The sequence below is a fragment of the Podarcis bocagei genome, assembly GCF_964188305.1.
Source record: "Podarcis bocagei genome assembly, chromosome: 5".
Classification (NCBI taxonomy): Eukaryota; Metazoa; Chordata; class Lepidosauria; order Squamata; family Lacertidae; genus Podarcis; species Podarcis bocagei.
The window spans coordinates 7,204,453-7,226,762 of NC_138129.1; the positions used below are offsets into that span (position 1 = coordinate 7,204,453).

The window sequence follows — 22,310 nt, forward strand, 5'->3', positions numbered from 1 at the left end:
CTGTGGTCTAAACCACTGAGCCTCTTGGGCTTGCCGATCAGAAGATTGGCGGTTCGAATCCCCACGGTGGGGTGAGCTCCCGTTGCTCTGTCCCAGCTCCTGCCCACCTAGCAGTTCAAAAGCACGTCAAAGTGCAAGTAGATAAATAGGTACCGCTCCGGCGGGAAGGTAAACAGTGTTTCCGTGCACTGTTCTGGTTTCCATCACGGTGTCCTGTTGCGCGAGAAGCGGTTTAGTCCTGCTGGTCACATGAAAGCTGTCTGCGGACAAACACCGACTCCCTCTGCCTGAAAGTGAAATGAGCGCCTCAACCCCACAGTTGCCTCTGACTGGACTTAACTGTCGAGGGGTCTTTCCCCTTTTTCTAAATTTTATTCTGCGAATCGCCCTGAATATAGGCCGGTATGTAAATTCAATAAATAATAAATAGAAATTGCAATTGAGTAGATTGGAAGTCTAGCACAGGGTGGGGTAAGGGACGGTGATGGGAAAAGGAAGTATGTGCGGGATTGTGTGTGGGTATGTATGAATATTTTTTAGGACTGTATGAAAAGTATGTTTGTTTGTGTCAGGTGGCTGTTGCAGTTGCTCGAGAGTAACCAGGCAGGACTCTGACCTGTGTTTTACAGGCTTTATTTTGGTGCAAACTATTTACAGTGAAGAGCCTCAAAGTTCACGTCTGGCTCAATTGCTAGCAGAATCCGGGGGTGGTCTTTTTTAAAGAGTTTCGTTACCCCCAAACGTCTCCTCCCCTCTCTGCGCCCCAAACTACTGCGCAAGATGGGCGATGGCAAGAGCGTGTTTCCCTCCTGTCTGGCTTGCCCAGAAGCGGTGTTAAGGCTCCCACCAGTATCCTCTGGTCCCTGCACCTTTTCCCCACTGGAGGTGGGGCTTTCTTCCTCCCCGGAAGAGGAACTGCTTCGCAAGATTTTTGGAGGCTCCCTGTAACACAACTGCCCTTCTATTTCTCGCCTCTGAGCCGATGGCAATTTCCTGACAGTTTGTATATCCGTAATATGTATGTATAACTGTATCAATGTTGAATTATTTCAATAAAAAATTTAAAAACAATAAAACAATAAATACAGTGGTGCCTCGCAAGACGAAAATAATTCGTTCCGCGAGTCTTTTCGTCTTGCGATGTTTTTCGTCTTGCGAAGCACGGCCCGTCGCAACTGCGCCTCTTCAAGCGGCTTTAAGGAAAAAGCGCAAGACGTTTTCGTCTTGCGAAGCAAGCCCATAGGGAAATTCGTCTAGCGAAGCAACGCAAAACCGAAAAACCCTTTCGTCTAGCGAGTTTTTTGTCTTGCGAGGCATTCGTCTTGCGGGGCACCACTGTAATAATAAACTGATCTAATATGGAGGGGCTCGCAGCATGAACACCCCAACAGATCTCGCTTCTCCATTAGTCACAGCTTTGGTTCCAACATGAGTCTAGCAGGCCTCTGTGTCTCCAGCTTCCAGCCTGTTTTCAACTCGCACACACACTCAGCATTGAAGGGGGTTGAATTTGGTTGTGCCTTCCAACTCCATGATTCTATGAACTCTCCAGCTATTATTCTACACAGCAGGTGAGGGTGAGAGGAGGATAGGCCCACCCCTTAGCCTGGAGGGCACCATCACTTCCTTGCAGCTCTTGCAAAGAGCTCATTCTTTTGGGCTGCTGATGAGGACACTTGGGTGGCCAGCTGTGAAGGTCACTGCATTACAAAGAAGCTTGCCTAGGACCCTTGCACCTACGGGACCGCCTCTCTTGGTATGCCCCGCGGAGGACCTTAAGGTCCATAAGTAGCAACATCCTAGAGGTCCCGGCCCCTAAGGAAGTCGGATTAGCCTCAACTAGAGCCAGGGCCTTCTCAACACTGGCCCCGGCCTGGTGGAACGCTCTGCCTCATGAGACCAGGGCCCTGCAGGATCTGATTTCTTTCCGCAGGGCCTTTAAGACAGAGTTGTTCTGCCTGGCCTTTGGCTTAGAATCAATTTCATTCCCTCCCCCTCTTTCTCTTTTTTCCTTTCTCCTGTGATGAGGCTGCATTTTAATGTTTCAATGTTGTATTTTAATCTTGTTTTTTAAGTTGTATTTCAATCAACTTGTTTTTATTATTGGTTGTTAGCTGCCCTGAGCCCGGTCTCGGCTGGAGAGGGCAGGGTATAAATAAAATTTATTTATTTATTTATTTATTTATTTATTTATTATTATTATTATTATTATTATTATTATTATTATTATTATTATTATTATTACTTCAGCAATTGGATCCTATTAAATTCTAGCCCTCACTGGGCACAGCATCCCAAGACTTAAAAGGGACTCAGGGCATCATCCAGACTGAACCCCACTCCCCCCAAAACCCCACCACAAAAGTGTGGCTGTGATCCTCAATTCACAGACAGAGAATTATAGTAATAATAATAATAATTGTGGTGTTATCTGTGCCCCACGGATCTGGTTGGGTTGTTCCAGCTACACCGTGCAACAAAAACACACGGCCTGGCTTTCCAGCAGTTACACACACAAAATGCACAGGCATGCGCAATTGTTGCGCATGGATCTCCACAGACCAAGGTACAAGGAACCTCTTTGGGGACAGAACCCTTTTTTGATCCAGGACTCCGCAGCTGATCTGGATTGACTGGTGCCAAGAGGGAGGAGCTGCACTCCAGTGGGCGGGGCCAGAGGCAAAAGTGGGCGGGGCAACGGTCGTGAATTCTGCCATTGGCTAGCTGGTACGCATGCGCCCACACCCCTCTGTATCCTGCAGCCAAGCAAGCAGGGAGTTGCAATCTGGTTTCCAGAGCATTGCCTACCCAGGCAGAAACACGCACGGTGATGGGTGCTGCAGAGAGGCCTGGGGGCCGCATGTGGCCCCCGGACCCTTGTCAGCACAGGCGCACGGCCGGTTTCGCTGCATGTGGGAGAACAAGCTCTTTGGTTCCTGCCAAGGGACGGATCCCGGTGCCATTTGCAGACTTCCTGCCTGCCATCATACCTGGGAGCCTTCCGTTCCCGGCTGCTGCAGGAGTTTTACGGTCCTCCCTCCCGCCGACCGCTGGCTTCGCCCGTCGTGCCAGGTCAGGCTGCTGCCGGAGTTCCTCTGCAGGCGGTAATTGAGGTTCTCGGCCGACACGGTGTGTTCTAGAAGGTTCTGGCAGAAGCTGAAGTGAGCGGCGGCGGCTGTCGGGGAGAGAAGGGTGAGAACATAAAACCAACTGAGGCAATGAGGCAGTAATTCTCTCCCAATGCAACATTCCTCCCCTACACAAACACACCCGTCTCCTCAAGATCAAATCATACTCAGAGTGTCGGACCAGGGCCAGGGTTCGAATTCCGCACTCGGCTGTGAACCTCACTGGGCAACCATGGGCCAGTCACTCCCTCTCAGCCTAACCTACCTCACAGAGTTGTTGCGGGGATTAAATGGGGAGCGGCAAACCTTGAGACCCTCGGAGAAAATAGTGGGATATAAACGCAACCATAAGCAAACAAGCACACCAATAAATGCAATTTTTTTAATGCCACCCTTGTTCATTAAGAGCTTTGGGGGGCTACGCTGTTCCCTCGCCCTTCATCTTCACAACAACAGGTAGGCTCAGGCAGAGCGACAGGTGCGAGCTACCATAGTGCTTTTTGTTGAATGGTCTCTTTAAATCTGAAGGTTCATTCTTGTTCCACAAGACGTGTATTTCTTTAAAGGCCAGAGCAAATAACGTGACCTGGTTTTGCAGCTGTGAAGCAATAAAGAAGGTGCTGTTAAGATATGGCGATTAAGCTGTTGGGTATGGTATATAAAGAGCAGAATGTAGTTCTCTCAGTACCCTGGTCGATGGGTCACACTTATTGATATAATGTAATTTAGTGTAAAAGGAGTTTTTGTTATTAAAACCTAGCAAAAGTTATTTTGCGTTTCTTGAATGTGTGGTCTCCCCAGCACGCTTTCTGCAGCGCAACTATTCTGCAAATAGCCAACACTTTTAACCGTCACAGCTTCCTCCCCACTTGGAGCTATAGTTTGCAAAGGGTTCTGAGAGTAGTTAGAGCTACAACTGTTAAGTTGTGGGTGAACATGTCAGACGCCACAGCGATTCTTCAGACAGCTCTTGTTTATTCACAGGCCAGAACAGAACTGAACTGAAGGGTTCAGCCAACCTGCTTATACAGAGCTCAACTACAAAGCAACAGTAACAACTTTCTGTAACTATCCAATCACTGAACGTCGCTTTCAATTCCTTATTTGCATATGCGGACCTGAGTGAAAACTATCTACAGTATCCCCCTGCTGGCCCAGGGTGAGAACTTCAGTACAAAACAACAACTCCCAGAGTGGTTCAACCATCAATCCCATTTCCCAGGGAACCTTATGAGAACGGTTCCCTCAGAGCAGACCCTGCATGTTTGGTCACTGACAGAGGCCCTGCTCCAGGCGCCTCCTTCTCTCGGAAGCTTGGAGAGAGGCGATGCAAACAGCACCTTTTTGGTTAAGGCATCCAGATTTTAGAATTCTCTGCCTCAGGAGTCTCAGTTGACTTCATCATTAGAAAATTGCAGAAAGCAGATCAGAAGAATCTTGCATCTCCTTGTATGCAGCTGTTGGTAGAGCGCGAGACTCTTTATCTCGGGGTTGTGGATTGGGCCAAAGATTTCTGCATTGCAGGGGGTTGGACTAGATGACCCCGTGGGTTCCCTTCTATGACCTATGATCAGCTATGTGTGTCTATTCCTCCTGGCTTTGGGGAGGTGGCTTTTTTTGGCTGCTCTTTGGCCTTGCTATTATTGCTGGCAGCTTCTTTCGATATAAAACTGTTTCGTTGTCAAACGTCCTTACCGCGAGCTGCCCCGCGGTTCCCACCGAGCTGGAAGGTATACAGTGGTATCTCGGGTTACATACGCTTCAGGTTACATACACTTCAGGTTACAGACTCCACTAACCCAGAAATAGTGCTTCAGGTTAAGAACTTTGCTTCAGGATGAGAACAGAAATTGTGCTCTGGCGGCGTGGCAGCAGCAGGAGGCCCCATTAGCTGAAGTGGTGCTTCAGGTTAAGAACAGTTTCAGGTTAAGAATGGACCTCCGGAACGAATTAAGTACTTAACCTGAGGTACCACTGTATTAAGTATTTCCCTAACCCAAGTCAAACAACACGGATTCAGGCTGCAGCCCAAGCCTGTGCCTATTTACTCAAACGCGCAATCCGCTGAACTCGGACACATCTGCTCCCAGGCGTACATCGCGTCATTTCACTATATACATATAGTCTTTGCGGTCGGGCTGGAGCAGAGAGGGCTGAATCAAACGCTGCGGTTAGCCGAGCCACAGCGCTCTCTGATCTCCGCTCGGCTGGACTGCCAATTCCCCTCCAGCAATCTAAATGCAATGCAATTAAACGTTATGTCCCAGCAATTAAAAGCTTTATTGAAGGGGAGTGCAAACAGGCAGCTGGGTGGGGCTGTTTGTGAAAAAAGGCCAACTCAAGGGGATGAGCTGTGCTATTATTTGGACGGCGGGGTTGCTGGAACAGAAGCTGCAAGCCTGGAACCAGAGCCGGGTCAGTGGTTTCTGCCTCTCAGGACCCTGTGCTTGGCATGTAGCAAATAATATTTTGCATCAGTGTTATTGGGGATGAGGGACGCGGGTGGCGCTGTGGCTTAAACCACAGAGCCTAGGACTTGCCGATCAGAAGGTCGGCGGTTCGAATCTCCGCAACAGGGTGAGCTCCCGTTGCTTGGTCCACGCTCCTGCCAACCTAGCAGTTTGAAAGCACGTCAAAGTGCAAGTAGATAAATAGGTCCCGCTCCGGCGGGAAGCTAAACGGTGTTTCCGTGCGCTGCTCTGGTTCGCCAGAAGCGGCTTAGTCATGCTGGCCACATGACCTGGAAGCTGTACGCCAGCTCCCTTGGCCAATAAAGCGAGATGAGCGCCGCAACCCCAGAGTCGGTCACGACTGGACCTAATGGTCAGGGGTCCCTTTATTAGGGATGGGGGAGAAACGTATGTGGAATGTATTTTTAAAGTCTGCGGCCTAATTAGAATTTCGAAGTATATCAGAACACGGCTGCTGATCCACACCAGGGGTGCCAACCTGAATTTGGGGAGGGCATGTAATCCCTGCCCCACATAACAGATCACACCATTTGAATGGCAATGCCCATCAACTTTGGGGGGGCAGCCCCCTCAAATATTTTATGGGGTGGGGCAAAGGGACCTGGGTCCCTAGGAGTTGGCTCCTACGCTTCTCTGATTATGGCGATGCTCTTTTGGCTAAAGAAAATGCATACAAAAATTTGCACTTTAGCAGGAAAATGCATCGAAAAAGCGTACAGAAAACGTTTATTTTAGAGGGAGAATGCATGCAAAAATGGTTGGGGGGGGGTCTGTGCAATTGCTCTAATATAGTTTAGCCTAAAGTACTGGAACTAAGACTTTGCATATTCTCCTGGGATGAATGAGATGGGGTGACTTGTTACCGCTGGCTATTCTGGAGGTCAGCAGAGCTAAAAGTGGGAACCGTTATCTCTAAAGGAATCTCACCTCTGGTATGAATATGATTAGCTGGTTTTTGGGATGCCAGAATATCTCAGCCTCCATCTCCCAGACCTACAATACAGTATAGGGGGTAACTAATGATTCTTCCCCACCCCCCATTATATTTTATTATTTCACCTATACATTCCAATACATAATAATCTATTCATTTTGTTTTGTCGACTTCCCATCCCACTTTCCGCTGTGTTTTTATTTCCCCTCCTTGCTGCACCCTCTCTTATGCCATAACAATAATCAGGGCTTTTTTCCCAGCCAAAACTTGCCAGAACTCGGTTCTGGCACCTCTCAGGTGGGTACCATTGCAGCACTAACAACCAGGCGATGTGTCACAAGCAAATGATGGTTTGGCATGGATTGTTGCTTACAGGTAGTCTGCATGCAAGGCCCAGGATCACCTGTAAGCAACAATCCATGCCAAACCATCATTTGCTTGTGACACATCGCCCTAGTTGTTAGTGCTGCTGCTGCTGTTGCTACTTCTTGGCATGGAAATCTCTGCTTTACAGAAACCTCCTAAAGTAAGCCAGAATCATTATTCTCCCATTAAAAGAAAAGACGATTATAAGGGCAATGGCTTTTCCTGTAATTTATATACAGTGGTACCTTAACTCTGACTTTAATACATATTTCCCTTAATGGTTTGACTTCCCGCCTTTACCTCCATAACGGTTTTATTCCCAGCCTTTTCCTGCTGCATTATGCAGTGTATTTATATCTCATATAAATATTTCCTCTATTTCAATTGCTAAGGCAGCAACACCTTTGAAGGTGCGTCAAACGGGGAAAAGAAAAATCTTAAAATAAAAATATTAATAGCCGAGAGAGAGAAAACAACACTTAGTTTTTCCTCAATCTTATTCCCAACACCGTCTTTACCATAGTGGTGTGAAAAGACACCGGGAGCAAAAATCACAGCATCATTTGGGACTATTTCTGCTCTCTGTCAGTCCAGATAGTCACCCAAATGTTGGTTTAAATGTCATCTTATTTTTAAACAGACACACATTTCCTTTTCTTCTGACAAAGCCCCAAACTGGGGATGCTGATTCACTCCGAGGCAATTAAACCGTGAGGCCGGCGGCAACTGTGCACTCCAGACACTTTCCACAGGGAGGAAGATGCGCTCAACAGCCAGATTTCGCACCGGAGGCAGACAAATGATTCACCACACGATCACCATAGATTTATGCCAGGAATTGGCTGTGGTGGGTCCCTCCACTGAGATGTCTGCTGCGCTGACCTCAATGCAGAAACCCCTGCATCATTTCGCGCCAGCCGAAAACACAATAGGGAAACAGGAGACCCTGAGGTCTTCCGCTTTCCAAAATATAATTTACTTCCAGTCGTAGGACTCTATCTGCCTTACACAGAGTCAGAGTGTGGGTCCATGCGGCCCTGTGAAGGCTACTTAGGAGGATGAGGAATTTTACACATCGCTTGGGAAGACAGGCGAACTAATGCCAGTGTACTGGAAGAAGCAAAGATCACCAGTGTCGAAGCGATGATTCTTCAACATCAACTTCCTTGGACTGGTCATGTTGGGCAGATGCCTGATTACTCTCTTCCAAAGCAACTACAGTGGTACCTCGGGTTACATACGCTTCAGGTTACAGACTCCACTAACCCAGAATAGTACCTCGGGTTAAGAACTTTACTTCAGGATGAGAACAGAAATCGCGTGGTGGTGGCGCAGCGGCAGCGGGAGGCCCCATTAGCTAAAGTGGTGCTTCAGGTTAAGAACAGTTTCAGGTTAAGAACAGACCTCCGGAACAAATTAAGTACTTAACCCGAGGTACCACTGTACTCTGTTCCGAACGTAAAAATGGAAAGCGTAATGCTGGTGGTCAACGAATGAGGTTTAAAGACTGTCTCAAGGCAAATCTTAAAAAATGTAGTACAAACACCAACAATTGGGAAACACTGACCTGCGAGTGCTCCAGTTAGAGAACAGCCTTTACCAAAGGTGTCGTGGGTTTTGAAGACGCTCGAACTCAGGACGCAAGGGAGAAACGTGCTAAGAGGAAGGCACGCTTGGCAAACCTTCACCATGATCAACTCCTGCCCAGAAACCTATGTCCCCACTGTGGAAGGACATGTGGATCCAGAATTGGCCTCTACAGTCACTTATGGACTCACTGTTAAAACCGTGTTTATGGAAGACAATCTTACTCAGCTATGAGTGATCACCAAAGAAAGAAAGAAGAAGAAGAAGAAGAAGAAGAAGAAGAAGAAGAAGAAGAAGAAGAAGAAGAAGAAGAAGAAGACGACGACTTAGGAGGACGTAAGAAGTTTCTTACTGGGCTGTATCAAAAGCCCAGCTATTTCAGCATATACACTCCTGGGTCAGAACTGGGGGCAGCTGAACAGGAGAGACACATTGGGTTCATTGCGAATCACTCCAAGAAGATGTTGATCTAGTGTGCGGACAATATAGTTGCTACATGGGATATCTCTATATATTCCCCAATGGTATTTTCAAAAATTATGAAAATCTGCTTGGGATAGGTCTCCACCTTCAATTAAACCTGGGATGTTCTGCAGATGTTCTACTACAGAGCTAAGGCCCTTCCCTTGGGAGATCACTCCCCAAACACAGGTCAGTGGTGGGTCCTCTGCAGAGCTGTGGACCTTGGCACGTGCCTGGTCATCTTGACCCTTGGCGCTGGTCCAAGACTGCAGGACTTTTGGGAAGGTGGTGCATTTACATACACACATCAAAACATGTAAGTGGTGCATTTACCATGTGGACATATTGTAGGTCTTTGATGCTCTGAAAGAGAGCGCATGGCAGAGTCTCTCAAATACCATCCACAGAGAATCACCCTTAGATCAGACTCTTCCACCTGTATTAACAATCAGAAAATCAAAACCCGCCATGATCAAGGAAGGGTGTGTGTGTCAATGAGGAAACTCCCTTGCACGAGACTCGCGCGCCTGTCTCCCTGGATAAAAAAGCACCCGGCTTTGTCTAAGCTGCCGTTGATCCTGGCAAGCGAAGACGAGCAGCGAGCACTACAATAAACAGGCAGATCAGAGAGCTGAGGAATGGAGGCTCCTGTGTAAGTCTGCCTCATGTGTTCCAGGAATGAAAGTGTTCCGGAAAGCCATTGATCTATTGTGTGCTAATTCCATCGCCTCTCTAGCTATGAGACCCTTGACTGAAGCCGTTGTGTGAAATGCACCCCTGAAAGAGGATAGCTTCAAAGCCGGGGGGGGGGGAGGATAAATTTGACCTACCTGAGCAATTGCCCTTTCACAGAAATAAACCTGGCCAAGGGGCATAAGCAAGTAGAAAGGGGTTGAGGGAAAAGGAATGGAAATTGGAAACAACAACAAAAAGGAGAAGATTAATCAAGCCCTTTGCAAAAGCAGGATTACTGCATCCTCGCAAAGGTTGCCAATGATTCGAAAGGTTGTAGCTGGATTTCAAAGGCTCACGCCAGAGAGGAATTTGGGGGTCTTCCCTCCCCTGTGCTCTGGCAGAAGGGGTGTGGCAGCCTACGATTCGTGATTTCTCATGCTCTAACTTTGGGCAGTTAATGAAAGCGGAGAAAGGACCGCAGGGCACAGAGATGATGGGGAACGGACATGCATGTGCACACAGACAATGCGGCAAGGAAGATCTATGTGCAGGCATCAGCCTTCCATGCTTGCAGCCGAGACAAAACTGGATGGGCGTTTGCAATCAGCAATGTTCCTCTGGCCTAGAGATGGGTTGCTGCGCTCACTAGGCCTGACACTCCTGCGCAGATCGTGCTTCTGCTAATAAAGAGTCAAGTCCAATTCTGAACTGTGTGGTTACTGACTGGCAAGCTCCTGGGAGAGGAGTGCATCTTAGCATCCCTTGAAATTACCGTATTTTTTGCACCATAACACTCACTTTTTTCCTCCTAGAAAGTAAGGGGAAATGTCTGTGTGTGTTATGGAGGAAATGCCTACGGGTGGCATGCCTGTGGATTTTCCTCCTCTAAAAACTATGTGCGTGTTATGGTCGGGTGCGTGTTATAGAGCGAAAAATACGGTACAAGTGGTGATCACGCACTGCATAAACAGAATCTCAAAGGCAGCCCCAGAGATAGCAGGGAATGGCTGCAGATCAGCAACAGATCACATCCCTTGCATGCAGAAGATCCCAGGTCTGAGACCTTGGAGTCGCACTGCCTGCCAGTGCAGGCAACACTAAGCTAGGTGGGCCAACAAGGCAGCTTCTTATATCTTACGAAACTGTAAGAATGCTCCCCTGCGTGGCTCAGATTATTCACTGTTTATGGCTCCACTGCATGATTTGAGAACGGTGTCTCACCTGAGAGGTGTGATTGGGACACAGTTCTCAAAGTGCATGAAAACCGGTACACTTGTGCCGTGCACGCACCATACATTTAAAGCACAACGCTTCCCCAGGATAATTCTGGGAATTGTGGTTCATTACAGGTGCTGGGAACTGTACTTCCAGGAGGGATGAATGAGGGTTCGCAGGATTCTTTGCACATGTGCTTTAAACAGATAGTGTGTTAGAATGGATATACCTTGTACAGGTACTTTAAAAAATGGGCACCTTGCTGAATAAATCGGTATCATCGCATGAGTAGTCACCAAGCGCTGGGGAACTCTCATTTTCGAAGCTAACTGCTGGTTTTGGACTAGTTAAAAATACGGTAAAGCAAGGGGCTGGCTGAGCAACAGCAGGAGCAGATGGAAGGAAACGGGGCCGTAAATAAAGAGGGATTTCGGGAAGGGCAAACAGATTCGCACTTTGATGGAGGAGTCCAGGCCTGGAGAGCCTTTGGTCAACTCGTGAGGCCAGACCCTCTCATTATATGACACAACAGGGGTGCAGAGCCTCAAGCTCAGGAGATACAATTCTCACGTCTGTTCCGGGTGGAGGGAACATGTTTCGTTCCAGGGCAAAAGGGTTCCAGTTTGGAACAGTGGCAGAACAAATGGGAGCGCGCAGTCGATCCATCAGGGATCCTGATTTCATTGCACCAAATGCTGGGTGGGGTTGTAAGGAGGGGAGGTGGCCGTCTGCAGTTCCCGTTTACAAAAAGAAAGCGGTTCAATGTGAAAAAAGAGATTTAAATAAAAATGCATGTTATTCTAACGCATCTATATGGTACCACTCTAAGAAATGCTCTTCACGGCCACATTTTCCAGCAGGCATTAACTATGTGATAGGAATTTTGGGGTCTTAGATATATGTTAAATGTTCATAAGTGCACCAGCCAAGCACGTACATAGATCAGCACAGGTAGACCGATCTGAAACTATTTTGATCCCCAAACTGATCAAATGCTTTCCCTGCAAGGAGGGAGGGGGGGTCAGGGAGCCTTCCCATTGTCTCAGGAATTGAGTAATCAGCATTTTAATGGGTGACAGACTATTAGGAAAGACAATCAGGAAAGGCAATAAGATAACCTTATTTTTCATCTTTGTTGGAAGCCGCCCAGAGTGGCTAGGGAAACCCAGCCAGATGGGCGGGGTACAAATAATAAATTATTATTATATTATTATTATTATAACCTGGCAAACAGGGAAAACAACATTCAAATTTCTGTTTTAGACCACCTTTTCTGTGATGTAGGTATCTGGGGGGTGGTCTTAGGTTAGACCCCTTCTGTGATGTATGTATGATGTATGGAAGGGTGGTCTGGAGCTCCAGGGTAGGGAATTTAAAATGTCTATATAAGGCCTTCTGCGCCATTGTTCTGGGTTCCTCCTGCGTGCGGTGAGTGAGGACCCTGTTGCAACAGATCAGTAAAGATCAGGTTTATTAGCTGCTTTGCTTCTCAGTATTCTCTGGTCGGCCTCTGTTATTTTCTCCTACCAATAGGGAACCTACGTAAGGACTCTATATGGGCTCTTGGATACCACATAAGGGAAAAGGGCCGATTTTTTGTTTACAACAACTTTCCTGGTTGTCCTTAAAAGAAGCCCTACCTAGAGCGAATGACAAACCTGAGCTGGGCATGAGCGGAACATGGATTATTCTTGCCTTGCAAGGATTGGACTAGTTGACCCTTGGGTTGCATTCAAAGTCTACAGGCCAGATCTCTCCATGCAGGGCTGCTATGAAGCTGGTGAAGGGCCTTTCTGGCTACTAGCCCCTGGTCTTCCCCAGTTATTGCAAAGTCAAGTTGCAGTCCCAATCAGCACACCTGGTCTCTTAACGGAGGAGAGGGCAAGCCTATCTAAGGCCAGTTGGAGACCACCTTGTGGAATCTCCCAACCACAACAACCTCCTTGGAACTAACCTCATCTCATTTGCCCTGATCCATCCCAAAATGTGCTTTTGGTACAACTTTGCCAATGGATTTGGTTTCCCCTTAAGATATCATCGCTAAACTTGGAATGAGGGTTATGGGGGGGACAGTCTTTGTTGATGTTTCAATGCTGGGTGAAATTTTGATTCAAGATGGCACACTGAAATGTGATTTTGGTGCGACTTTGCCCATATTTTTTTGGTATACATTTGGCCATCTCTTGAGATATAGTCACCAAATTTGGCACAAGGGTTCCTGAGCTGGGGGCAGCAGTCTTCACTGATGTCTGGGTGCTGGGTGACATTTTGAATCAAGATGGTGGACCAAATGTGACTTTGGATGGACTCGGCCCATTTTTTGGCATGGTCCAAGCTCACAAATTACACTACCCATTTAAAAATAATATTATTTTGTTTCTGAAAAATACTCTCATATTGTTGGGCGCTCTGCTAGCAGGTTCTAGTTGGAGCCTGCAGAATCTGGAATTTTCTGGCTGTTTAGGCTATGGTTCTGTTAGCACAACACACTTTTAATGGTTGGGCCACTCAGACACTGAGATGCTGGCAGGTCGGAAATCTTAAGGGAAAGAGGGATAAAGGAAAGATGGCGAAATGTGAGAGAATGCATAGTGCCTTCTTTGAGGGATCTGCTCGCTTTCATTTCCTTTCCCCTTCTTCACAACGCCTCAAACAATTCCCTCCGACTGCTGCTTCCGTCTTTTTGCACAAACCGCAGTCTGTCCCCTGCTTCTTTCCCGTGCCCCAGAGTTCCTGGAAGCTACCTATCTGGGCCTTGTAATTAAAAGAGGAGGATTAAGAGCTTGGCATCCTTTGCGTGCACACACAACACTCTCCCGCTGGCTAGGGGAGCTCCCCCCTTCCTCTTGCCTCATTGTCCGCCCCATCCGATAATCCCTTTCTCCCCCAGCCCCTCGCTGGTTTCATTCACTCTCAAGGCGGGCCATGCAAAACGAGGCAGAATGCAAAGGGCTGGAAAACAGCTTAATCCACAAACGCCACCAGACTTCTAAATCTGCTGCCCACTTCCGCAGCTCAGCCCCTCTTAATCCCATGTCAAGTGGGGATTTCCAGGGTCTTTCATACACCCAGATGAGCAAGCCTGAATGACCCTTGCAGACACATTCATTACTGCCTGCGTGACAGGGCTCTCCGATGGGAGTCCCTCAAGCTCTGCTCTCTGAGGGTGCATTCAGATGTGGGGCTGGTTGCCTTAGCTTTCCTGGTTATAATACTAGCACCTCTGCCCTGGTTTCTGATGTTCCTTTTACGCTGCATTGCCCGTTGTGCAGTGGAACGGTGGCTCTCCGGCAGATATACCTCCACGCTGCGTGAAATTTCATTCGTACCAGTAGGCACAGAGTGACACAGCAGTAAGGTAAAGGACCCTTGACCGTTAGGTCCAGTCGCAGATGACTCTGGGGTTGTGGCGCTCATCTCGCTATACTGGCCGAGAGAGCCGGCATACAGCTTCCGGGTCATGTGGCCAGCATGACCAAACCGCTTCTGGCGAACCAGAGCAGCACACGGAAACACCGTTTACCTTCCCACTGGAGGGGTACCTATTTATCTACTTGCACTTTGACGTGCTTTCAAACTGCTAGGTTGGCAGGAGCAGGGACCGAGCAATGGGAGCTCACCCCGTCACAGGGATTCGAACCGCTGACCTTTTGATCGGCAAGCCCTAGGCTCTGTGGTTTAGACCACAACGCCACCTGCGTCCCTCCCCCATCAATAGTACCCCAAAATTCATCACATGGCATGATCCGTGAAAGAGAAGCACAGTGTGGTACAGTGGTCAGCAAACTTTTTCAGCAGGGGGCCGGTCCACTGTCCCTCAGACCTTGTGCCTACCCATGGGTTAGAGCATCAGACTGGGACCTGGAAGACCAGGGTTCAAATTCTGCCTCAGCCATGAAGCTCACTGGGTGACCTTGGGCTGGTCACAGCCTAACCTACCTCACAGGGCTGTTGTGAGGATAAAATGGGGAGCCTCAAGCTCCTGGATGGAAAGTTGTGGTGTAACTGTGATAACTGAATAAATGGAAACAGTGAGGAAATTGCAGCACAAAACTCCAGGTTCGTGAGGTTGTGAATGGATTTTTTCTGGAAGCAATGATCGCAGAGATGAGCATTAAACCATAAGCTCGATTTCCAGAAGAGGCCTTCATGTCATGTGAAAGATCATATAAAGTTTGGAAATTATAGGCAAGCAATCCTCAAAGAATAAAGTGCTGTCTGAACACAGCCAAAGACTTCTTCACACTAGCAGAAATGTGGGAAGAAATCCAGGGAAGAAATACACCTGGGCAAATTTGCTTCCAGATTCACTTGATTATTTTGAAAGGCTGCAAATGAGGCAGGCTCCAGGTTTTGACAGCAAAAGGATTCTAATGCACCCCAATTTATACTGGCGTGCCCCTATAACCCCCAAAGTAATGAGGTCACCTGGTGACAGCGGAATGTGACCCTTAAAATTCCCAGCAACGTCCCTGATCATTTTGGGGGACGGTGGGAAATTTAAACAGTGGTTTGCAGACCCAGATGTCTGGCTCCAGCCTGCCCTGCTGGGCCAGTGACTGACAGCTACTCGCAGGTGCTGGGTGCTGATTCTGGGCCCAGCTGCAAAAATGCTTTGGGGGGTTGATTTATCACCATTTGTTTAAGTAATTAATTGATCGATCCATTACGTTTAGATACATGAGAATTGTTTCATGCAACTCGGAAGGCGGTGGACACCTCCTTCGCTGGAGGTTCTTAAACAGAGGTCAGATGATCACCCGTCGCGGATTCTTTAGTCGTCATTCCTGCATTGCAAGGGGTCAGTCTAGATGGCAGTTGGGAGTCCCAGCTCTGCAGTTCTTTGATTCCATGAGCTCTGTATTCTATGGAATAATAATAACAATAATGAACAGTTTTATGCCCAGAGTGGCTGGGGAAAGTCACCCAGATGGGCAGGGTATAAATAATAAAATTCTTCTTCTTCTTCTTCTTCTTCTTCTTCTTCTTCTTCTTCTTCTTCTTCTTCTTCTTCTTCTTCCTCCTCCTCCTCCTCCTCCTCCTCCTCCTCCTCCTCCTCCTCCTCCTCCTCTACTTCTTCAATCTATGCTCCAAGAGCCATTTTGGGGTCTGGATCTGAGCTAGCAACCTAACACCAAACTGCGTGACAGAGAAAAAGGGGAGGGGAAGTTAGCGCCCTGACACCGCAGAGAAGTGTCTTTTGAGATGCTGTAAGTGGGTGCAATTTTTGACGATTTCATGGTTTATACCTCTCCGGCTCTTAAAACGGTTTCCTCTAGATTGCCTTAATTGGTGTTATATGAGTGTTGTGCCGTGAAATGATTTTAAACTGCCGTTTTAACAGCTTAGTTTTATTGGAAGAAGAGGTTTCAGTTTTGCATTTTACGTTTTATTTATACGCGCAAGACAATCTCGGGAGGGTTTTTGCCCTGAAACACAGCATAGACATGTTTAAATAACAAATACGATAAACTCAGGGGAAGGGGGAAATCAGCTTTGTGATGGCAAGATCTGCCCCATATGTGTGGGAGGGATTCTCTGCAGACATTCTAATGAAGGGGCAGCCAGCATGATATCTGTTAAGTTGTGGGTGAACATATCAGACGACACAGCGATTCTTCAAACAGCTCTTGTTTATTCAGAGGCCAGAACAGAACTGAACTGAAGGGTTCAGTCAGCCTGCGTATATAGAGGTCCAGTACAACATAACTGTAGCAACTTTCTAAAACTATCCAATCACTGAGCATCACTTTTGATCCTTCATTTGCATAACTATCTACAGTATCCCCCTGCTGGCCAAGGGTGAGAACTTCAGTACATAACAATACCCTCTAAATGTTGAAGGGCCAGAACTCCCATCAACCCCTGCCAGCATAGCTGATGGGTGAAAATTGACCCAATGGTGCACAGCTTGAGACTGGACCTTGCCATCTCCCCCACAGGATCACTGTATCCACTTGAAGCCAAATTCTTTGCATTTAACCTTTTAAAAAATGTAAATAGTAAATAGGGTGTGTGTCTCTAGCTGATAACCATCAGAATCCTTAGCAGGTGTAGATAATAATAATAATAATAATAATAATAATAATAATAATAATAAGCCACTCTGGGCGGCTTTCAACAAAATATTAAAATACAGTAATGCATCAAACATTAAAAGCTTTCCTAAACAGGGCTGCCTTCAGGTGTCTTCTAAAAGTTTGGTAGTTATTTTTCTCTTTGACATCTGGTGGGAGGGCGTTCCACAGGGCGGGCGCCACCACCGAGAAGGCCCTCTGCCTGGTTCCCTGTAACTTGGCTTCTCTCAGTGAGGGACCCGCCAGAAGGCCCTCGGAGCTGGACCTCAGTGTCCGGGCTGAACGATGGGGGTGGAGACGCTCCTTCAGGTATACCAGGCTGAGGCTGTTTACAGCTTTAAATTGTGCTCGGAAACGTTCTGGGAGCCAATGTAGGTCTTTCAAGACCGGTGTTATGTGGTCTCGGTGGCCGTTCCCTGTCACCAGTTCAGCTGCCGCATTCTGGATTAGTTGTAGTTTCCGGGTCACCTTCAAAGGTAGCCCCACATAGAGCGCATTGCAGTAGTCCAAGTGAGAGGCAGAATTCCTTCCTTCCTTCCCCTTGCTGTGGTCCACTCATCCGAATTGACTCTTTGCATTGGGTGGAAATCTGCCTTAGACACCAACTGGGATTCCCCCTCTATGCACAGCACATTTTAGCTTCAGAGGTGGTTGCAAGCAGTTCATAAGTTACAAGAAAGGAGATTCCAACTAAACATTGGGAAGAACTTTCTGTCAATAAGAGCTGTTCGACAATGGAACAGACTCCAACGGAAGGTGGTGGACTCTCCTTCCTTGGAGGATTTTAAGCAGAGGTTGGATGCCCATCTATCATGGATGCTTGACTTGAGATTCCTGCATTGCAAGGGGTTGGACTAGATGACCCTTCCAACTCGACAATTCGATGATTGGCTCCTTCAGGACTGCAGCATCACAGGAAAAGGTTAATCCTGCATGCCTGCTCCCACCCCAGTTTATGCTGCTTGCATCACACATGTAATTAAACTATGGAACTCACCACCACTGGAGACAGTGAATGGCCACCGACCTAAATTTTAAAAGAGGATCAGGCAAATTTCTACAGGAGAGGGCTCTCAGGGACTACTAGCCGCAATGGCTTTGCTTGTGCCTGCACGGTTGGAAGCCACACTATTTCTGAGTATCAGTTGCTGGAAAACAATGGATTTGCTCTTGTGCTTCAATCCTACTTGTGGATTTTCCACGGGCATCTGGTCCGCCACTGTAAGAACAAGATGCTGGACTAGATAGGCTCTTCTTATGTTCTTACGCACTTTGTTAAAGAGCGACCTTACCCTGCATGCTAAATACAGAAGCCACGTTTATTTACCTGTCGACTTAGGCCAGGGGTCAGCAAACTGTTTCAGCAGGGGGGTGGTCCACTGTCCCTCAGACCTTGTGGGGGGCCAGACTATATTTTTTGGGGGGGATGAATTCCTATGCCCCACACATAACCCAGAGATGCATTTTAAATAAAAGGACACATTCTACTCATGTAAAAACACGCTGATTCCCGGACCGTCTGCGGGCTGGATTTAGAAGGCGATTGGGCCGGATCCGGCCCCCGGGCCTTAGCTTGCCTACTCATGACTTAGGCCCTTAGAACAGCTGAAAAGGGCAGGAAGAGGTGAGCCAGTTTTGTCTCAACTGCAAAATGAAAGAGCTCCAGCCCCCACATTGCTTTCCTTTCTGTGATTTCCTGGTCGTGATGTACATTTTGGCTCCTGCTTTGCCAAGCTGTCACTTTTGCCACAGGGGGCATTTTCTACCACGCCTAATTTTCAACACAATCAACACCACTTCCGAACCATAAAATTAAAACAACGCTCCCCCTCTCACCTTCAGCTAACAATAGCGCAGCCTTTATCGCTTCTGCTCTCCAGTCGTTTTCTACCAAAAAAAATAAATTAAGCAACTAGAGGTGTTGGTGGGAAACAACGAAAACAACGCCTTTGAACAACTCTCTTTGATTTATTAGCCCCTTTATTACCAGAACACCACTCAGCACTTCTGCAAATGCGTTCAGGTCAAAGCTTCCAAGATAGCTTCATAAACACTTAATTTCACTGCTCCTATGAAGGAAAGTTCTTTAATTTGCCAAGCCCCACGGAGGAGGAGGAGGCGGCGAAGGAGGAAGAGGGGAGAGAGAGAGTATCTTGAAAAGGAAAGTTTCCCCTGCCATCAAGGATTGCATCTCCACTCCACCCCATACCCCGGCAAATGCCCTGGGAAAACCAGGACATCCTCTATTTTTCACGGCAGCTATTTGGTGCGTCAAGATCTCAAGTGATCTCACGCCCCCCCCCCAAAGCACCCTTTTTAGCGGCTGTGATCTCATACGGGGCACTAGCCCAGAAGATGCGTGTCTCAGTTTTTGGCCAGGAACGTTGAAATGTATACAGTGGTACCTCTGGTTGCGAACGGGATCCATTCCGGAGCCCCGTTCGCAACCTGAAGAGAACACAACCCGCGCCTGCGCACGCACGGGTCGCAATTCGTCACTTCTGCGCATGCGCGTGACGTCATTTTGCGTGTCTGCACATGCGCGAGCAGCGAAACCCAGAAGTAACCCTTTCCGGTATTTCCGGATCGCCGCGGGACGCAACCTGAAAAGACATAACCTGAAGCTAACTTAACAAGAGGTATGACTGTACTGCCCTGACAGAGGCACAGCACTGCATAATACACACTCAATGGATGCAGCTTTTTGCAGCATGGACTGAAGGAGCAAGCTACGCTTCCTGAATATCTTGCTGTGGTGCAGCTGCTGAAGAAATACAAGCAGCACACATGCTTGCTCTGCCTCCACAACTGGTGGCAGTAAATGCTTCTAAATACCTGTTGCTGGAAACCACAGGAGCAGAGAGCAATGAGAAGCCTCTGAGTGACTGTGGAAGCTCCAGGATCTGCCAACTGCTACAGTCATCTGCTGAAAGCCCTGCACTTTTTGCTTTCTCACTGAGCAGCACTTGGTTCCCTGTTGCGACTTCCATTATTCTTCTCTCCTGCCTCCTCTCAACCACCCTGTTAGGCAGGTTCGGCTGAGAGGTGGGCTTCTCGACTGGGGATTCGAACCCTGGTCTCTCTGGTTCTAGTCCAGCAATCAAACCATTGGACCAGTCACCCGCAACCTGGTGCCATCCAGATGTCTCATGGCTGGGGCTGATGGCAGTTGCTTCCCCAAACATCTGGAAGGCACATGATTGGGGAGGAATGAAGGACACAGGATTGGTGTGAGAGAGACAGAGAATTACTTTTCAGCATTACATTATTATTTATTAAATTTGTATAAATTTGTATGGTGCTTTGCAACATGAAAATATAAAATGAGAACACAAAGTACACAATTACACAAAAATAAATAAAACCCTCCCACAAGCACATTTAAAAGGCCATGGAATGTTAGTCAAATAAAATAATAATAATAATAATAATAATAATAATAATAATAATAATAATTTTATTATTTATACTCCGCCCATCTGGCTGGGTTTCCCCAGCCACTCTGGGCGGCTCCCAATTGAATATTAAAAACACAATATAGCATTAAACATTAAAAACTTCCCTAAATAGGGCTGCCTTCAGATGTCTTCTAAAAGAAGGATAGTCCTGGTTATGGAGTAATGTTTTCATCTCGCACCTAAAGATATGCAAGAAAGGTGCCAGGCTTCCCTCCCTGGGGAAGGGCATCCCACAAGTGGGGAGCCACCACAGAAAAGGCCCTACGGCACGCTCATGGAGGAGGCACGTGAAGAAGGGCCTCAGATGATGATCTCAGGGTCCGGGTCAGTTCATCTTGGGGGAAGCAGTCCTTGAGTAAACAAACATAGGATTGGGTCGGCTCGCAAATCTGAGTCACGTACTTCCTTGCTGACTGCAACCCACACAACATATCACATTAAAGTGCTTCGGAAATAGGCCAGTTAGCCTCCAGATCCTACGAGCTATTTATCTCCAGGCAGGGAAATGGATTTGTGGTCAGGAACGACAAGCTAGGTGCATGTACTTCAGTAACAGGCAACAAAGGAAATCAAGAGTCCCCTGGGATTCCTTTGGAAAGGAGAATCAATCACATGGATCCAGCGCCTTCCCACCGCAGCTTTTTATGTACTAGCTGTACTTGATCAGAGAACCAGGCGGGAAGGAACGCTCGCTGTGGTCCGACTTCTTTTCTTCGGCTGAACATATTGGTTTTAATCCCTCTTCCGTGAGAGGTAACAAACTCGGAGCATCATTAGCAGAGCAGCTTTCCTTCCAAAGGAGAGACTGTTGGGTTCTTAAGAGTCAAACCGGACGTGATGTTTATTGTGCGAGTGTAATTACGGTGTATACTTTTTTGTTTAGTGCACAGCATCCCTCGAGTTTCCTCAGGAGTCTGGGAGGTAGGGGGAAAAGGTAAAGGTACCACTGACTGTTAGGTCCAGTCGCGGATGACTCTGGGGTTGCGGCGCTCATCTCGCTTTATTGGCCAAGGGAGCCGGCGTACAGCTTCCAGGTCATGTGGCCAGCATGACTAAGCCGCTTCTGGCGAACCAGAGCAGCACACGAAAACGCTGTTTACCTTCCCGCCGGAGCGGTACCTATTTATCTACTTGCACTTTGACGTGCTTTCAAACTGCTGGGTTGGCAGGAGAAGGACCGAGCAACAGGAGCTCACCCCGTCGAGGGGATTCGAACCGGCGACCTTCTGATCGGCAAGTCCTAGGCTCTGTCGTTTAACCCACAGCAGAAGTTTAATTCATCGTCTCGCTTGAGATGCAAGAAGCAGCTTCAGAGACTAGGTTTTTACAGAGACACTGGCATAGCAGTTAGACTGTGGGACTAAGACCCAGGAGATGAGGATTTAAATTCCCGCGTGGCCATGAACCTCACAGGACCTCGCCAGCCACTGTCTCCGCATCAAATATATCACAGGGTTTCTGTGATGATGAAATGGAGAGAGGGAGACCCACGCATGCCACAATGAGTTCCTTGGGGGGAAAGCGGGATAGAAACGTTAGGATATTCGTAATCCTATGTGGTCCAGAAAATTCTCAGGCTGATCTTGCCATAGGAGTAGTAGTAATAATAATACAGTGGTACCTCTGGTTGCGAACGGGATCCGTTCCGGAGGCCCGTTTGCAACATGAAAGGAACGCAACCCGCAGCGGCGCGTCTGTGCACGCGCGGGTTGTGATTCGCCGTTTCTGCGCATGTGTGTGACATCATTTTGTGCGTCTGCACATGCGCGAGTGGTGAAACCCGGAAGTATCCCTTTCCGGTACTTCCAGGTCGCTGTGGGACGCAACTCGAAGAAATGTAACATGAAGCAAACGTAACATGAGCTGTGACTGTAATAATAATAATAATAATATTTATATCCCACCTATCTGGCTGGGTTTCCCCAGCCAGTCTGGGT

At 47.7% G+C, this 22,310-nt stretch overlaps 1 protein-coding gene across 2 annotated transcripts in view; it reads right to left on the reverse strand.

Annotated features, from left to right (window-relative positions):
- Nucleotides 1-22,310, reverse strand: part of SAMD10 (sterile alpha motif domain containing 10) — a 51,891-nt gene that overhangs the window by 18,912 nt on the left and 10,669 nt on the right. For both annotated transcript variants that reach the window (XM_081196723.1, XM_081196724.1), the window contains exon 2: nucleotides 2,991-3,175. In XM_081196723.1, the coding sequence (XP_081052849.1) occupies nucleotides 2,991-3,175 (185 nt within the window). The remainder of the gene's footprint in view (nucleotides 1-2,990; nucleotides 3,176-22,310) is intronic.